Here is a 17396-nt window from a genome sequence, read left to right as displayed (position 1 = left end):
GCAATGACTATACAAAGTTATATTTGTCTATACATCTTTCTCCATCAAAAATATTAACACCATTTTCTATTTCTTCTTTAGTTACATATTCTAATATTAAGGAATCACCATCAACAATTGAACCATCACTAACCATAGTTTGCAACAAAACACTGAGCTCTTCACTTAAAATATCACCACTAGTGTTAAATAACCTCAATTGAGGTGCAGTTGGATCATTATTTTTATTATCGATTTTAAGTATTTTAGAAAATGAGTCAATAGCTTTTCCAACATTGCCATTCTTATCGATAAAGATAGGTTTCGCACAACTTTTGTCCTTGCCTTCCAGTGGTGGAGCTACAAGGAAGTACATCCTTTCAGTACTTGGAATACTTTTGGCCCCTTTTGCCGACCCCTTAATTTTCATCAGTTTTATTTTATTTGCCAGTGCTCTATTCTTTGCCGCCTTCAATTTTTCTTGAACCTGAAGGTTTAAATAGCAATGAAATTCCATTTGGATAAATTTCATTGCTATTTAAACCTTCAGGTTCAAGAAAAAATTTTTCTTGAACCTGAAGAGTAAATAAAATTTTAACTAAGTAATATCTTAACAAATTTAGCAGCTTTATAACATAAATTTAGTTTTAAATGCTACCTTCAAATCAGTTTCAGCTTTGGCTTTTTTGAACTGTTCTTTTGGAAGCCTGTATTTTTCCCTTTTGGATAAACTTGGAGCTTTATCCAGACAACCATGATGTCTGTGCTGAAGACAATAGTGGTTTTGACAACTAACACATTTCATTTCAAGGGGATCTGAATTATGGCAACCATCGAAACTGCATTTAAATACAACAGTATCCTAAAACAGAGATGAAAAATGGTTATCAAAAGCATTGACAATTTCATCACAGAAATAATGATTCCTTAATTCCATTACAACTCTACTAATAATAGAGGCAATAAATATTAAGATTAAATAACAAATTTTTTTTCCAACTTTATTTTTATTTTGGAACTTACTTTCTTTTCAACCACTACATTATCAATAACTGCTGTGCAGTTGTGTTTAGCTGTTTGTGCATGGTCTTTACAAAAGATCATATGACAATAAGAGCATTCAATAGGTAAAAAGTCAAGAGTTTGACATTCTTTTATATTGCACTGAGCCCCAACTTCTGGAAACTCCATTTTCAAAGGTTCAAATTCAGTACATCTTCATCAAAAACAACTTACAATATAACCTACCCTCACATAATCGATATATCAAGAACTTTCAAAGAACTATCTGTGAACCTATACTCAGAAACTAATTTTATTTTCAATTTATTTCTATCTAGTGTATTCAACGTAAATTGGTGCTACATTATTTATTTAAAAAAATCTTACCTTTTCTTAAACAAGAGAATATGTTTCCATTAATTAAAATAAAAGTATTACTATACATTAAAAAGTTAAAAATAATCTCGTATATACAACACTTAACATATTAAGTGAAGTGATTAAAACGTAAATACTACGGTGTAATTTTAGTATTAACTCGAATCCATGTGATTAACAAAAACTAACACTCTATAGCTATTCAAAATGGAGAGATTTCCGGAAAAATTGCAGGTGCCACTATGGATAGATCCAACTACCTTGTAGCAGTAAATGAAAAGATTAAAATGTAATTGACGCTTTTTTTAGGGGTGTTATACTTTTTAGTGTGATTTAAGCGGCAGTTATAACTACCCCATAGTTTTAATAGAACAAAAAACAGAAGAGGTACCAAACTACATTTTAATCACTTTACGTGCTGATATTAGCAATTCAATAATATTTCTATATTGAAAATATAGGAATAGTAATATTCGAAGAAAAGGTCTAATGATTTCAGAAGATGACAAAGTTTCTGAATTTACATATTTTATACTGGGAGCGTTTTACACAATAGTTCTGAAAGGGGGGAAAAAAATGATGACGGAAATAAAACCCTATATATACCTCCTGTGGGACAGACTGCATACACTTGCATATTGTCCAGGGCCCTTTTTCATAATGAAAACTAATAGTATTAGTTCAAAATACAAGTATAGAAACAACGTGTTAATTACACTAATACTTATTTTTTTTCATAATAGGGAGGATTATTAGTGATATTACAGGAGTTAAAAAGTACTAAAGTACAAGTTACTATTGTACAAGTCAATGTAATTGTATTAAGTTAAATCGACAAGACTAATAGTATTAGTTTGTACTTTATTATGAAATAGGTCCCAGCTGATAGTAAATTAGACCATGAGCAGTTTTTTGCCAATGTCAGTTGATCACTTTTACCTCTTACGGGCTATATCTACCTGGTGAGTAATTAGAAAAATTGACATCTTGTGATACTTCTAAAAATCCATTGATTTATTTTCTGTATGTTTGCACGCACAGATGCAAAGAGCTTTCTTTATGTTAACTGATGTATGGAATGGAATGTACATTTTATTTGTATATACACACAACCAATATATTTATAGGAAGAAAAACTTTGAGATTGTAAAAATCAATACTTACACAGATATCATTTTAGTTTCATAAAATTAACTTCTGGAGATTCACTAGAAAATATCAATAGACGCGATGTAACGAGAAATTTCCCAGTATGTAACTTTCAAATGATCTGATTGATTTACCAGCTGCATTGAAAATAATGAATTAATTTCTGAAAGCAGCTTATTATGTTTATAAAAAGTTTTCCAGTGCAAAAAAACATATTCCGAATACAGAGAAGAAAAATTTTAACCGAAAAATATTTTGGCAAATTGTAAAAATAAAGTGGGGTGCGGGAATCTCCCCCCTTTCTTTGAGTTATGATCCAGCCAAAGTGCCCTAATCAGTGCTTGCGAATTCACAGTCCTTCCTGTACCCTCCAACGCCAACTGTCAACTTCACGTGGTGCTCCCGGAGAGTCCGATGGGACTCAAGGACGACAGAGTCGGAGTCCTTTACTTCTGTCTAGTTGACAGTTGTGTTGGACCTTGTAACAGACATAAAAAAAAAGGTGGAGGTTGCTTCAGCTGAGAGTGTATAAAAATAAACTGTATTTTATCGACCCACTTCGGGAAACAGGCGCACCTCTTTGTATTCAATTCCTGCTTCAGTGAGAGGGGGTAGTACCTGCAGTGTACTTTTAAGCATCCCCATACTCATGGGACTAAAATATTCACTAATAAAAACATTACTAACAATTTAATTACAACTGAAGAAGATGCTCCATCCTCAGACATTTATGTTTCATACATGTCTTTTAATTTAGACACTATTAATGAATCCCCTATCAAGGCACTATACTCATCCCTACTTAACATTCAGGTGGGAAGGTAAGAAGAAATTGTGGCAGCCTCAGTTCAGGTTGATACAATTGCCCAAACCCACTGCTGACCGCAGCGGAAAGGTAAGCACTTTTAGTGTTTCTCACAACCCTAGTCATTATTTCGTTAGCGGAGACTTAATGATGGCATCACTACTGCCTCACATGATGTGACACAGCCGAAACCGCTGGTCCCCAAGACCCAGAAAAAGGCAAGATCTTGCATTTGTGTCTGAAGCGATGAGGACATCCCAAGATTCCAACAGGAACTGACAGCTGAGGTAGCTGTTCCTGAGGGCCAAGCACCAGAGCAAGGGCAAAACTTACATATGACAGAGCCACCCTGTTGGTTGGTGGCCTGGACTGTAAGCTTCCACCAGAGCTACTATTCACATGGGGCGGGCTGCAATGCATAGGCCATATCTTAGTACGATGGGACTGCCCTGGGGTGGGATGGCCAAGGCTGCAAGGTTCCTATCAGAGCTGGCAGCTTAAGTTGCAAAGGAATGGAGGGCAAAGCCAAGGCAGCTAGTGGATTTGATATTGCAATAATGTCTAGTGACTATCCACAAACTCAACTGACATTATCATAATGCAGTCCTCTAAAGGAGAGAGTTGCTGACTTCCTTGATGGTATTGATGCGTTAGAGGACTTCCATTCATTGTTTGGCAGCACTGGGTAAAGTATGGCTGGATTCTGACCTGCCTTAACCATCTGCTATAGACTGGTTGTCTAGCACAATCCCTGGCAGACATTGGAGAAGATACTCCTCAATGATGACTGTCGGATGAGACACTCTTAAAAAGCTCTAGGTGCAGAAAAAGGAGTTGATTGGTATCTGCAACTGGATTATCCATCACACCAAAGATATGGATAAAAGGTTTTATGCTCTGCTTAGAGTCCTGGTAAGCAGTTTTGAAAGGCTGAAGACGCAGGGAAACCATATCAGCTATGGCCTGAGTATGGTGACTCTCAAACATATTTTTTAAAAAACGGACCTGCCTATGGTGTCAGGAGGTGCCATATCAGGTTGAGATCTCTACAATGAGTGGACATCTGCTACCACTAACCTTACAATAATCAATGTTGGGACTGACCTGATGGCTACCATTGGTGGGGTTGAGCCGAAATGTTCACTGGGCCCTGAGGTGATTCCCTACCAGGGGCACAATCTGAGATTCATTTCTCAGATTTTAAGAACTAATTATGGATATGAAGCCGCTACAGATTAATCTACATCACTGCATTACTGCATGTTGTGTACTGTAATCATATATCAGATGTAAAGGATATTGATATTAATATTATCATTGTCTAATATAAGAAACTTACTATATAGGCAAGCTCTTAGGGTTAAGGATGCTCAGGTATATTCAGTACCCATGCATCCCAGAGCCTGCATTGGTCTGCAGAGGTCCAGAGCTCTTGCAGCAGCTCAGTTTACTCTCCAAGGGGATACAGGAAAGGGGGTTATCACAATATTGTCATATCTACCGTTGGGTATCTTAGCGAGATCCCTCTTCCCAAATTGCGAGTTGCTACAGAAAGACGATACTAAACAGTACTATACACTAAAAAGAGTCTAACATCCTTCCTGATGAAAGCATTGGAAAAGATTGTAGGTACACATATTATAGAACAGGAATTGGTTTCTAATGCTATCTGTTAATGCCATATTTTATAATTATTTTGTGAATGATTTGTAAATTGTATTTAGTTAATATTATTAGTTGGTATTATTTATTGGATTTTGAGCGTATTAATCCGCATTACAGTCTGGAACCAGACCTTTTCTGTGTTTCTGACCTTTGGCTGGAAAATGTTATTGCAAATTAGTTGGCTCACATAATTAATTAAAACAACCAGACCCTGTCTGCCCTTTGTAAGTGTCAGTGTGGCCATCTTGGCTTTTGTACATTTCAACTGTTGATGAGCCAATACACCAACTTTGGGCCAGTTTAAGAGTTGCAGCGGTGTATATATCTATTATTTTTTGTAAATTTGTTTTCATAATTTATTCAGCTAATTTATTTTTGTCTAAAAGGCCTTTTTATTTTTTACTTTTATTCATTGTTTTATTGTAACTCTTTTTTTGTTTTGTTTTATAGAGTTAGATTAATCAAATAAATGTTTATATCTGAGGCAGTTTTTTTTTTTTGTTCTTTTAAAGCTTTCCTACAAAAAGACATAGTCAATATGAGGTGGCTTTAACACTATCCATTCTAAACAATTTACCTACCAAGCAGGGAAGTCTTGTGAAATTGCTTTACATAACTTGATCTCTAGAATTGAAAAATCAACAGACCAAAGATACATTACAGTTGGCATTTTCACAGATACCGAAAGTGCATTCAACATAACTCTTTATAACGTCATTAATGATGTGCTAAAGAATAGAAACATAGATTCTATTGTATTTGGATGGATCACTTCCATGTTGAAACATAGGATCCTTAAATCAGAGTTAAGGCACTCTGCACTGCAGCAGAGGCTGTCCATAGGGAGGTGTATAGCCTCCCTTTTCCGTATTATGTCGTTGACTCTTACTTGTCAACCATCAACGCAGCAGGTATACACAAGGATATACAGATGATATTAAGGTCTAGATTGGATGAAAAAACTCAAAACACATTTTCAGATTTACTATAAACATCAATGGACCTCAAGGTGGATTAGAGTAAGGACATTGGTCTGAACATCAATCCCCTCAAAATTAATGTCTGTGTCTTCACTAAGCAGAAAAAGGTGGCAATTAGATCACCTATAGTAAATGGGATCCAGATAAACCAAAGTTGAGAAATGAAATACCAGGGGTTATTCTGGACAACAAATTACAATGGCAGAGTCATGTGCAAGAAAAAGTTAGTATAACTCTCAAGTGCCTATGGTCCTGTAAAAGAGCAGTAGGCATGACTTGTGGGCTTAAACCCAGAATGGTATACCTGCTTTAAATTACAGCTATTAGATCTATGGTTCTATATGCACCCCAAGCATGGTGGCACAGGACCAATGTAGGGACGTCGAAGAACCTATTGGATAAACTACAGAGACTAGTGTGCTTGATAATTACTGGTGTTATGAGTACTACTCCTATTACAGCAATGGAAGTTATACTTAGCCTGACTTCACTGCACTTGGATATTGAAAGCATAAGCCTTAAACACCATGTATAGGCTCATCAAATAAGATGCAAAATCCAAAGCCCTGGATATTGGCAGAGCTTGGAAAGATTATTCAGTGGATAAAGGACTGGGTGTTATTCATAAAGCACTTGGATGCTCAAATCCATAGATATAAAGACATTAGATTTAATGTAACGATAAATAGAACCAAAATTCATAAACTGAATAATGGTATTAATTGCTGCATGCATGGCTCTCTCACAGTCCAAGGCTCGGGAGCTGGCATCTGGCAAGAAGATATACAATTAGAAGGTATACATATTCACCTAGGGAAGCATACAGCAGCATTTCAATCAGAAATACTTTCTAATAAGTAAATAAGTCATTGCACTAATACTCTTATGGAGGAAGGGCTCGCTGGTAGAAGAATAACAATTTACATAGATAGTTAGGCAGCATTAGTGGCACTTAACAAACCTGTCACACACTTTTGAGTTTTGAAGACTGCCATACAGTATTCAACGAACTCCTATGTGATAATAAGGTCAGCATTGAATAGGTCTTGGATCACTGAGGCATTCCCGGAAACGAGCATACTGACAAGCTAGCTAGGAGTGGCTCTGAGATCACACCTACTACCACTAATTGGTACTGGTTAAATTGGGGGAAACCTAATCAGCAAGTGGACCAATTGATCCTTTTTGCCGACCCAAGAGTGGTATAAACTTCAGCTATGCAAAAAGTAATATAAAGGTGGCTGAAAGCTAACAAAAGCCAAACTTTATGGTCTAAATAAAAGATAACAACACCTTAAGATGTTTCTGTACCTGCAGAGGCTAAAATAAATATTGCAATGAAATGAAATATTGCTTCATTTGGTTAGGAGTTCTCTAAGGAAAATCACCAGGATCTACACAGGCCACTGTAAACTAAATAAACACAAGTTCAACCTCAAGCTTATGAGCTCACCTCTATGCAGATTCTATAAAGCTGAGGATGAAACAGCATACCACATTTGGTGTGCCCAATTTACAGGGTTGAGATTCACACTGTTTGCGCAGATCGCATTATGGACTCCAAGCAATGTGAATTGATCAATGCTTTAAGCATACATATATTCATAGAATCTTCACATCTCAAGCTTTAAATAGCTTCTTATAATGTTGTGTTGCTGATGTTATAATTTTACTATGTTGATGGCACAAAATTGGCTTTGAGCCATTAAAAAAAAATTTGGTGTTTAGAGACCTATATCTGGTATACCTCTCAACTTTTTTCTCCCTCTCTTATACCCTTGTTGTGATCCCGTTACTATTTACTGGACAACACTCTAGCAACTTCTAAAACCATTAGGGCCACCTGACATGAACTAGCTGTTGATACATGTACCACCATATTATCACATAAACATTGTTTATTGATAAATATATCATTTCTTATAAATACTTTAATGGTACAAATGTTATAACTATATCATATGTTGTAATATTCCTAAATGTGCTATTTGTATAGATATAGATTACAGTATAATCTTCTGATCTAGTGAAAGGTATATATAGATAGCCTCCTGGACATCCTTTTTTTCATGGTTTAAGAACATTTAAATCACTTTTCATCTGTTTTCTAAACAAAAATGAAGGAAAAATACAGCCTAAGCAACAGAGCTCTGCTACATATTTTGTTTTTACACCAAAGCTGCATATTTACCTTTAAATTTTCAAATAAATATAAGTGACTTTAAATAATTACACTCCAGGATAAGAGCTCAAATTTTACAAAAAGAAAAAGAATATTTATACTGTTAAACATAACAATATTCAAGTTGAACCAGCTTTTGATTAAAGAAAAAAAATTGTGGACTGCACTAGAGACATCAATAGGAGAGAATAGGTGAAGATACCAATACAGGACTTATTGTAAGGCCAAATTTAAGGTAAGGAATAATCCTCATTATAATTATAGAACATATGAGAGTTCAGTAACAACCTGAAAATAAAATAAAATACAATTTGTCTGGGAGTGGGAGTAGACTACTAAATTTTTAAAAGAAAAAGCTAGAAAATAAAATGTAACATACATTTATTGATACTTAAGAAGCACCGAATGAACTAAATAAATATTTATACAAACAGGGCATTTATAACCATAATTTTTTGGAATAATACATACATAATAGATCACATATTTACAAATATGCTAACAATAATATAAAACAATTCAAAAAAACAAAAACATACGATAGGAAGTTTTGAACACAGCAATCTGTATGAAAATATATATTTTGACAACACCAATTACTCAGGACAATGAGATCAAAAGTCTTTTTGATTTTGCATCTTACATATTAGTGTCCATTTCCTTTTAATTATTTATACTATGTACATAACAGAAATAGCTTATTTACAATTGAAATAGTACATTTTTATTTACAGTTTCATATAAATTATGATAAAATTTATATAATTCAGTATTCATAATACAAAAATATAATTTCAAATGTACAAAGTCTTTCATCAATATATTTATATATATATTACAAAAAAATGCTTACAGCATGTAAAAAATAATTACCGTAATTAAATAGAAATTTAGAATACAGCTAATATATTAAATATTATTTAAAAGCAAGTGATTTATTGTTATAAAATTTTTTTAAATAATTAAAACAGCTCTAGTTTTGAAAAATAAATATTTTATTGCATAAAATCTTAACTTTAAATAGAGTATACAACATATACATTGCAGAAAACTATTTCTGTGCGGTCATACTATGCTCTTTAATAATATTCTGTCATCTCTTTGGAAGAAACTTGGTCATCTAAAAAATAAATTATCAAATAAATAAACAGAGAAATAAAATCAGTCATTGATAATAATCTAAATAAATCCTCTTAAATGTTTTCAAAAATTGATTTTTTATATTTAATACTTGGTATATGTTTTGCTTAGAAGTATTCATGTGAATTATTGAAATATATTTTGTTGAATTATTGACTAAGCTCAAATTTGAAACATTTAAAGTCTTCAACAGATCAACCACATAGAAATAAACACATGTAATACATAGAGTAATATAGCAGGATACAAATACATAAAAATGTAGATGGGGAGGACATTAAAGAAAATTTGGGAAACTTTGGGGACTATCCCAGAAAATTACCAAAGATGAGAAAGAACCTATATCAAGAAAAACATTCAGATTTTGCTTTTACAGAGAAATCTTTGATAAAGTGATTGCCTATTCAGGTTCGCCATCTATTACTAAACATACTTAGGCTTTGTACTTATAGGTTAGTACATCTCCAAACGTTCTCATCAGATCAGATTTGTAACATGTGCAACCTGGTAAACAATATACAAAGCCCTTGAGATCTTTTTGTCATTTTATGCCTAAATAAGTTGCTTCTCCCATTCTGGTGGGTTCTTATTTGTAGAACTTTAATGTGATATTGTGGGCTATGTTAATACTTGAAATTCTAATCTGTTGGGGTTTAATATTTATTTGTTATGATCAGCCCAGTTCTTAAGAGTCAAATACTTTTCATAACTGTAAAGTGTGAGCCTCTATGAAATTGATTGTGACTTATGTAACCAAGCCATTTACATACGGCAGAGCTTTCTCCCTATTTGTAACTGATTCATATATAATGCTCTGTTGTGAGAAGAATTTGATTATTATTATGGAGGTATTCCTCCAGACCTTTACTTAAAAGTAACTTTTCCTGAACCCGTTCGAAGGCTTTAAAGTCAATAAAAATGGTGATAGTGTTTTTTGGTAGTTGAAACAATGTTAAATTTCCTCTGAAAGGTGGGTTACTCGCACAATTATATTCCTGTTTCATAAAGCCAGCTTGGTATGTAGAGAATATTTTGAGTTTTTTAAAATAATTTCTTAGCCTTGAGAGAGGTATTCCTTCATAAAGTTTTGAAACACACTTGTCATTGAAATAGATTAGATTTCCGAGGAGTCTAAAATCTTTCTTTTTTGGAATTGGTATTATCGTGACTTTACCCCAATCCCTCGGTATAGCAGTTGTAGTAAAGTAATTAATAACTTTAGAGTAAGTAAGAACTGGTTAAAGAGATTAAGAAGCGATATTTTGGCCTCGTCTCTCTGATAAATGAAGAATTGAGGTTAATATTTCTCTGGTTTGGCACTTTTACCTTTTTAATTATCTTCCATCAGGAAACTTTCCATCTCCTCATATTTCAAGTCTTACCAGAAGAGTTCACTATTAAAGAATGTTGTATATGATGGAGAAAGTAGTTAATATGCCTTTACCTTTATGCGGTCAGAAATTTAACAAGCTATTTCTTTTTCATAAGTAAGTAACTACATGTAATAATGTGAAAATATAAACATTATTAAGATCTATGCTCATTTATTACAGAAACACAATTAATTTTAGTGTTCCTTACAGTTAGTATATTTTCTCAAAACAAATATTACAGTCACAATCATGCTCACATTTATTTAAACCATTTTAACCCACATAAAGTCAAGTGATTCTTGATATTACAAATTTTTATCAACAAGTTTGGTAACAAGATTGCATGCAAAACAATAACATATAGAGATAGATATATATAAAATTAGCATGTTGACCACTAATACAAGGTAACTCAGAGTATACTTATATATAGTAGTAAAGTATATTTGCCATGCTATGAGCTTCATTGTAACTGCACTAGTAAGGTATGTAAACAAACTACAAAATAAACCATATTGAGTATTCTAGGCAACAATGCAAAGTGTGAGTTATCTTGTGTTTGGCAGTCAACATTTTAATTATGCCTGTATAGTTAAAAATGCGGTACTTAAATATAATTAATTTAATAATGAGAAAATAATTAATATAAGTAATAAATTTAGTAAAATATAAAAAAATGTCATCTATTATGGACTTCTATTAATCAAAACATGGAGGTACATCTTTTCTTCTTTGTACTAACTTATTGGTGCAAAAATTATAATTTTGTTTTATTTATTAACATTTGACTGATGAGTAATCACAACCTTCTTCATTAAATTCCACTGTTACCTGTCATATATGTTAAAATAAAATTTGTATGCAATATTTTTTTTTTTAAATTATGTTCATATTACAGAATTAATCTCAGAATAATATATGGGAACATGTAAATGGTGGTAACTTGCTTTAACATGTTGACTGCAGCCAAGACTTTTTCTCACAGCTGAAATTTTATAATTATTTTGATTTCACGACAAACATGAAAAGAAACTTACCATAAAATCTGCTTTTTAGCTACATAGGTATTTAGGATTTTAATTATACTGTATAAGTTGACCAATTAAATTTGTAATTAAGGAAAATACATTACATATGTCAACTATATTAACAGTAAATGGATTTAGCTTTTACCATTGAAAAAAAAACCAGTGTATTCCTCTAAAATAAATTTTAAAATAACATGCTAGAACAAGATTTAAAACTTAGGAAAAATAGAATTAAAATAAATAAGATAAGATTTCATCAGCAGATGATTTTTTTTTTTTATTTCTAGAATATATCACCAAGACTAGTGCCAAACAAATGGCTATATTGAGGCAAACATTTTCAAGGCATCAGCAAAATATTTGGATGACATGTTGAAGTCAGCATTAGGGAAGGAGATAAAGTCTAATTAATCAATTCTACTTAAAAATAAAAACAATTCAATTAGTTTAATTAAAATGATTGCATAATTTCAAGATTTTCTTTTTGTAAAAGGTAGTAATTATCACTGATCCATACAATGACTTAGTCACAAACTAATTTTTTAACAAATACTCACTACAACTCAAGTTCTTCAATTGTTCTAGATAACCTGTTAGAATCAGCTCTCCGCCTGGCTGACCTCCTAAGAGCATCTGCTCGTCTGTATGGCTCATGCCTCAACCCTTCGAGGATATCTTCTAAGGCACCATTGTACACCTCATCTCTTGGAAGAACTTTCATCTCCTGGACAAGCCGTGACCTGCACTTCAGTTCAGCTATTACAGCTTCCTATATTGAAATTAACATATTCACAACATTAGGTGCATATGGTACAGCAACTACCCCATCACATTATCCTCTAAACCAAACTATTGGCACTAGTTTTTGAAATAAGCAACAAGATTAGTATAGTTATATGAAAGCTTCTATGACACAACCGTTAGTAATAGCTGCACTTTAAGAAATGAGAAATTGGACTGTAAATTTTAAATGTATATATATAAACCTAGAGCTTTCAACTATAAGATAGTATTATTCTCATAGTTGGGATTAAAAAAAAAAAAATTTATGATTGTATTTGATTTTTTAATTTAGAGATACCTAATTAATGTTTTAGAATACAAAGTAAAAGGGGCTCTACATCAATATAGAATGTAAAAAATCATACAGATATTATGTTTATAAATAATGAACATTATGTCAGCAAAATGTAATATATATATCCTGAGAAATATGGTTAAGTGAAAATCTGACAACTGAATACATAAGAAAAAATCTTCTGCAGTAAATAATGTATAAAGTAAGTTCGAAGACCATGCAATTCAACTGAAAGTACTTTTCTTGTCATCAAATTTCTTGCGAAATCACCTAGTTAAATAAGTTGCATCATAGATTGATACCAATTCTAAGTAAATTGATATCAATATACAGTATTAGTTTAGAAGGTAAACACCAACAAAATTTATACTATAACTGAAATTGATTTGGTCACAAATAGTTAATATAAGAACTAAATCAAAAATAAAGAGCAAAAAGAAGCTGAAAATTCCATTCATAATAATTATGGGGCGAAATGATCAACATGCAAAAGAAAGCTGAGAAAAAATTATTTTATGAAATTCCTCCATAACAATGATTTTGGATGGCACATACAATTTTATTTGAAAAGAAAATTAGCCCATCTATCAATTTTTTTCAGAAATTCTTCAGGATGTGAACCATGATAACAGGTGCTCTCTACGGGCCAACTGAACACTCAATATCTTTAAAGAATGTTCACTTAAGTCTAATTAAAGGTATTTCTATAAGTACATGCAGTTCATTTCATGGGCTTTGTAGACTATTTTTTTTAAAAAGGAATAATGCACCTTGGCCAATTTAGTCATATCATGTGCCATATCTATCTATTTTAGAGCATTCAGGGAATCTCAGAAGGCTTAATGGTTCTAGTTCCTGTCGCTTAGAGTCTACAACTGTTTGACCCATTCCAAAAGCCACAAACCAGTCACACCAATAGGTAATATGATAGACTGTCTTATCCTCCATGAGACAAAATCTGCTTTAAGGTAGTTCTACAAATTGGGTTCTTACAGTCCAATTAAACATCAGAGACAGATTTTTTCCCTTTAAATTTCTGACTCCCCAAATTATTACGTTTACTACCTACGATGAGATAAATAGTAGTCGGCATTATGGCCTAGGACATCAACTACAAGGTATCTCCTAGTTTGTTTACCTTTCATGGTTATGCAGCTATGATGAAATTTGTAGCTGTACAAATAAGTAATAAGAGAAACTAAGCAATAATGAATACAAGTTATCTCTGACTCATAGTCAATGTGTTAATTTCCTTAGAACTACTCATAGCTGAAGTAAGGGTATGGTGTTTGAGTGCTTAAGCATGGTGATCCCAATAAGGGTTTAATCCATATCTCATTAAATTTAATTACATATTTTATATAAAAATATTATTTAGTATTAATATTTAAAAGTATAAAACTTTTGAACAATGTAATATTTTCATTTTAGGGAGTGGATAGCTCAGTAGTAATGTTCAGGTTTGAATCTGGCTGTGGCAGATAATTACTGTTTCACTGTATCCATGACTCTGCCCTGTGGGTTCATAAGCCCTCTGGATCTTCCCAGCCTCATAAAGTGGCTGAGCGTGATTCTGACCAAATCAACTCCTTGTACAACCACTAATCAAGTAACGGTACTTCCTTACAAAGTACTGCACCCCTGACCCTTAATGGGTTGTAGCGGTACAGATTTAATTTACTTAAATATTTTGACAATAAAATACTTGTCTGTTTTGAGTGGTTCTACAGTTACATTGATTAAGAACAAAAACCAATAACTAATCAATTCATCAATTAATGAACTAGTCTATTTCCTTCAGTTTGAGACTACGTAGCCAAGAAAGAAAAAAAAAATTAAAATTAAAAAAAAATTCCTTTAAGAGTGAAGGTCTACATCATTGTAAAAGCAATTACTAACAACAATAATTAAAAGAAAAAACACTTTTGAAGAAAACAAAACAAAACAAAAACAAACATGCTATTTATTTACCATTTTTTAAGAGATAATCTAAATAACAATCTGAAAATTATGCTACATATTTACCTTGAGTATGTCTTTACCTTTATATCCCCTCACTTGGTACAGCATGAAGTTTGTATAAATAACAATAAAATCAGAATGAAATTGTAAAACTGGAAAATTGGGTGACTTTAAAGTGTTCTTATAAATGAGGAAAACAAATGGATTGTCAACAGGAGAAAAGAAGTCTATAACTACATTTTTCAATGAAATTATAAGAAACAGGTTTCCAACTATTCCATTAACAGATTAGGAAACAAAATAATAAGTGATTATATTAAAACCAAGTTTGTTTAATTTGCAGTTTATTAAGTTGCAACAGAAAAGCTACTCACAAGTCAGAGAAAAAAATAAATAATAATCAGGGAAAATAATTAAATATTATGCTATATGAAGAAATCAGAGATGAATTATTAATGTTTCAGGAGATCCATTAGCTGGTGAAGCGTTTATGGCATAGGAAAAATCTAGTTTAGTTTTCTGAAGGGTCTTTGGACATTCAGGTATAAAAAAAAAATATATATATAATTTTATTGAGTTCTTTGAAGAACAGGTAAAGGAGATAGACGAAAATTATATGAATCAATGGATATAAGCTTTTTAAAAATCATACAGCTCTAAGCTCAGGTGAAGCTAATTAGAATTAATGATGAGCCATTCATCATGAAATAAGTGTTACTATGAATGGTGCTTCATGCTGGTAATAAGCAAAAGTGAACGAACAATCTGAATTAATACTGATTTTCTCATTTTTAGGAAAGGAAGTAAGTAAAGAGGACTGAAAAAAAAAAAATAATAGCAATGTACCTGTATTCCCTTGAACACCTTATCGCCATCCAGTTTGTTCTGATTCTACATAAAGTGCAAACAATCAGTCTACCACCACCACACACTTTAATACTTTTCTACTCAGTAAGATAGTGCATTAAATATATCTAACAATAAATGTAGTAAGCTACACTTATTTACACAACAAGCAACACAAAGCAGAATAAATATATACCAAACTGAAAGTAAATATAATTTATGAAATTAATTAAATAGAAAAAAAATGTAATGATCTTCAAAATTAAAAACAATCATGCATCACCAAGAAGAATTATTAAATTACCTTATTTTTAAAATTATACTAACTCTGATATCAAGGAAAACATTATTTGGAAGAAAGGGTTAGTACTAAAAAATTAATACTATAATAGTTTACTAAAAATCTGGCCTAAATCTGTCTATCTGAGATTTATCACAAAAAGTAAACAATTAAAAAGAAATCATATGCAAGAGACAGCCTGCCAATTAGGTAGTGGTTATTATAAAGAGGGATAAGTGAACCCCGTGTTGAACTCCATACATGACCGCTCCAACTGCCCAAGAAGGAGATGACAGTCCATTATCGTTTCGTCTATGAGGAAAATGATATGGATGAAAAGAACTGTCAGGATTATTTGGATATCTAGACAGTTCAATATCCAACAGTATGATCCTTCATACCATCAAGCCGATTGATTGCATGATGGTGTGTAGAGAAAACCATGTGAAACGACAACAAATCATCTCTCCAGTCTGCTGGTATGGTGAAAGCACTGTCCATACACTTCTTATTTTGTCAACAACTGCCAAATAACATCAGTTTCTTGATTGATGACAGAATATTGTATCATTTCATTTTTGTTTTGAATTTTTTTATATCCTGTGGAATATCATTTTGAGTCCAGTTCTTTAAAATATATTGTTGTATATATTATTAAGTAATGTTTATAAGGATATTATTTCTTTTTTTTTCTAGATAAAAAGTAAATTATGTTGTCTCATTAGTGTTGAAAATTTTAAAAATTCTATTTGGTTTGACAGGTGGTTTATTGAGGAAGGTTTTGGGTCACATAACAATTAGTCTAAAAAACTGTAGGAAATACAGAAAACTATCATGTAATAATAATTGTATCTGTAATAATATAGTAAAAGTATCATTTGCAATCCCAATTAAATTAAATTAAGTGCAAAGCCAAAGGTTTGAAGAATTTGAAGTCAAATTAAGAGAAAACCGCTTTTTTCTTCTTCCAAATAAATTTCGGATCTTTAAAACAATTTTGATCCTTTTCGGATGTTATTGAGTTCATGAGATGCAACAGGTCATGAACTCATTGTTTGAATGAAACAATCTTGCTACTGATTAAAGACATTAAACTAAATACTACAATTAAAAATCAACAAATGTGAAAATTTATGTCTTTATTTAAAATTGTTCAGCTTTTTGGACTAAAGGACCAAACTGTAACGGATGGAAAGTGATGAACAATTACACATTTTGCAATGTTTTGCTTCATTTCAGAGTCTGATACATTTTTCTTAAATATTATTTCATTTCTCTTCATCTGGAAAACTCAGGTATTGACATTAATTAATAATAAAAAGAATAACTAATATTATAAATAAAAATGATTGGTTAAAAATGATGTAAATATAAATGAAAAAGTATATAAAAATGAACAAAAAGCAATAAGGTGTACAATAATAAGTATATATACAAAACAAATAACATAGAGTATTATATTTGAAATGAACAGGAGATGTATTAACACATAAAAATAGAACAGTATATATATAGGAATATCATTTTGAGTCCAGTTCTTTAAAATGTA

The 17396-nt window shown here is 31.9% G+C and overlaps 2 protein-coding genes across 4 annotated transcripts in view; both read right to left on the bottom strand.

Moving 5' to 3' along the window:
* Nucleotides 1-4: 4 nt before the first annotated feature.
* LOC106678445 (AN1-type zinc finger protein 1) lies at nt 5-1229 on the bottom strand. Its single transcript, XM_014416939.2, has 3 exons — nt 1003-1229; nt 638-841; nt 5-466 (listed from the first exon to the last, which is right to left on the bottom strand). The coding sequence occupies exons 1-3, from the start codon at nt 1168-1170 to the stop codon at nt 8-10; spliced, it is 831 nt and encodes a 276-aa protein (XP_014272425.1). The 5' UTR covers nt 1171-1229; the 3' UTR covers nt 5-7.
* A 7275-nt stretch (nt 1230-8504) lies between these two features.
* The window catches only part of Frl (formin-like protein), a 230753-nt gene continuing 221861 nt past the window's right edge, over nt 8505-17396 (bottom strand). Inside the window, exons 20-22 of one of the 3 annotated variants that reach the window (XM_014416962.3) lie at nt 15568-15612; nt 12239-12450; nt 8505-9260 (exon numbers count right to left, since the gene is read on the bottom strand). In XM_014416962.3, the coding sequence (XP_014272448.1) occupies nt 9260; nt 12239-12450; nt 15568-15612 (258 nt within the window). In that variant the 3' untranslated portion in view covers nt 8505-9259. Of the gene's footprint in view, nt 9261-12238; nt 12451-15567; nt 15613-16971; nt 17130-17396 lie in introns of those variants that run through there. The other 2 variants (XM_014416963.2, XM_014416964.3) reach the window with 2 other exon arrangements.

Source organism: Halyomorpha halys, unplaced genomic scaffold, assembly GCF_000696795.3.
Source record: "Halyomorpha halys isolate HHAL.00 unplaced genomic scaffold, Hhal_1.1 Scaffold144.1, whole genome shotgun sequence".
NCBI lineage: Eukaryota > Metazoa > Arthropoda > Insecta > Hemiptera > Pentatomidae > Halyomorpha > Halyomorpha halys.
Note: the sequence above shows the minus strand (reverse complement) of the source record. Positions and strands in the feature narration are given on the sequence as shown.

Excerpts from the sequence above, each read along its gene's own strand:
- LOC106678445 (XM_014416939.2), bottom strand. The coding sequence starts at position 1,170 with ATGGAGTTTCCAGAAGTTGGGGCTCAGTGCAATATAAAAGAATGTCAA. Across the intron at positions 842-1,002 it reads ATGTAGTGGTTGAAAAGAAA|GATACTGTTGTATTTAAATG; the intron begins GTAAGTTCCAAA and ends TCTCTGTTTTAG. Across the intron at positions 467-637 it reads AAGCTGAAACTGATTTGAAG|GTTCAAGAAAAATTGAAGGC; the intron begins GTAGCATTTAAA and ends TTAAACCTTCAG.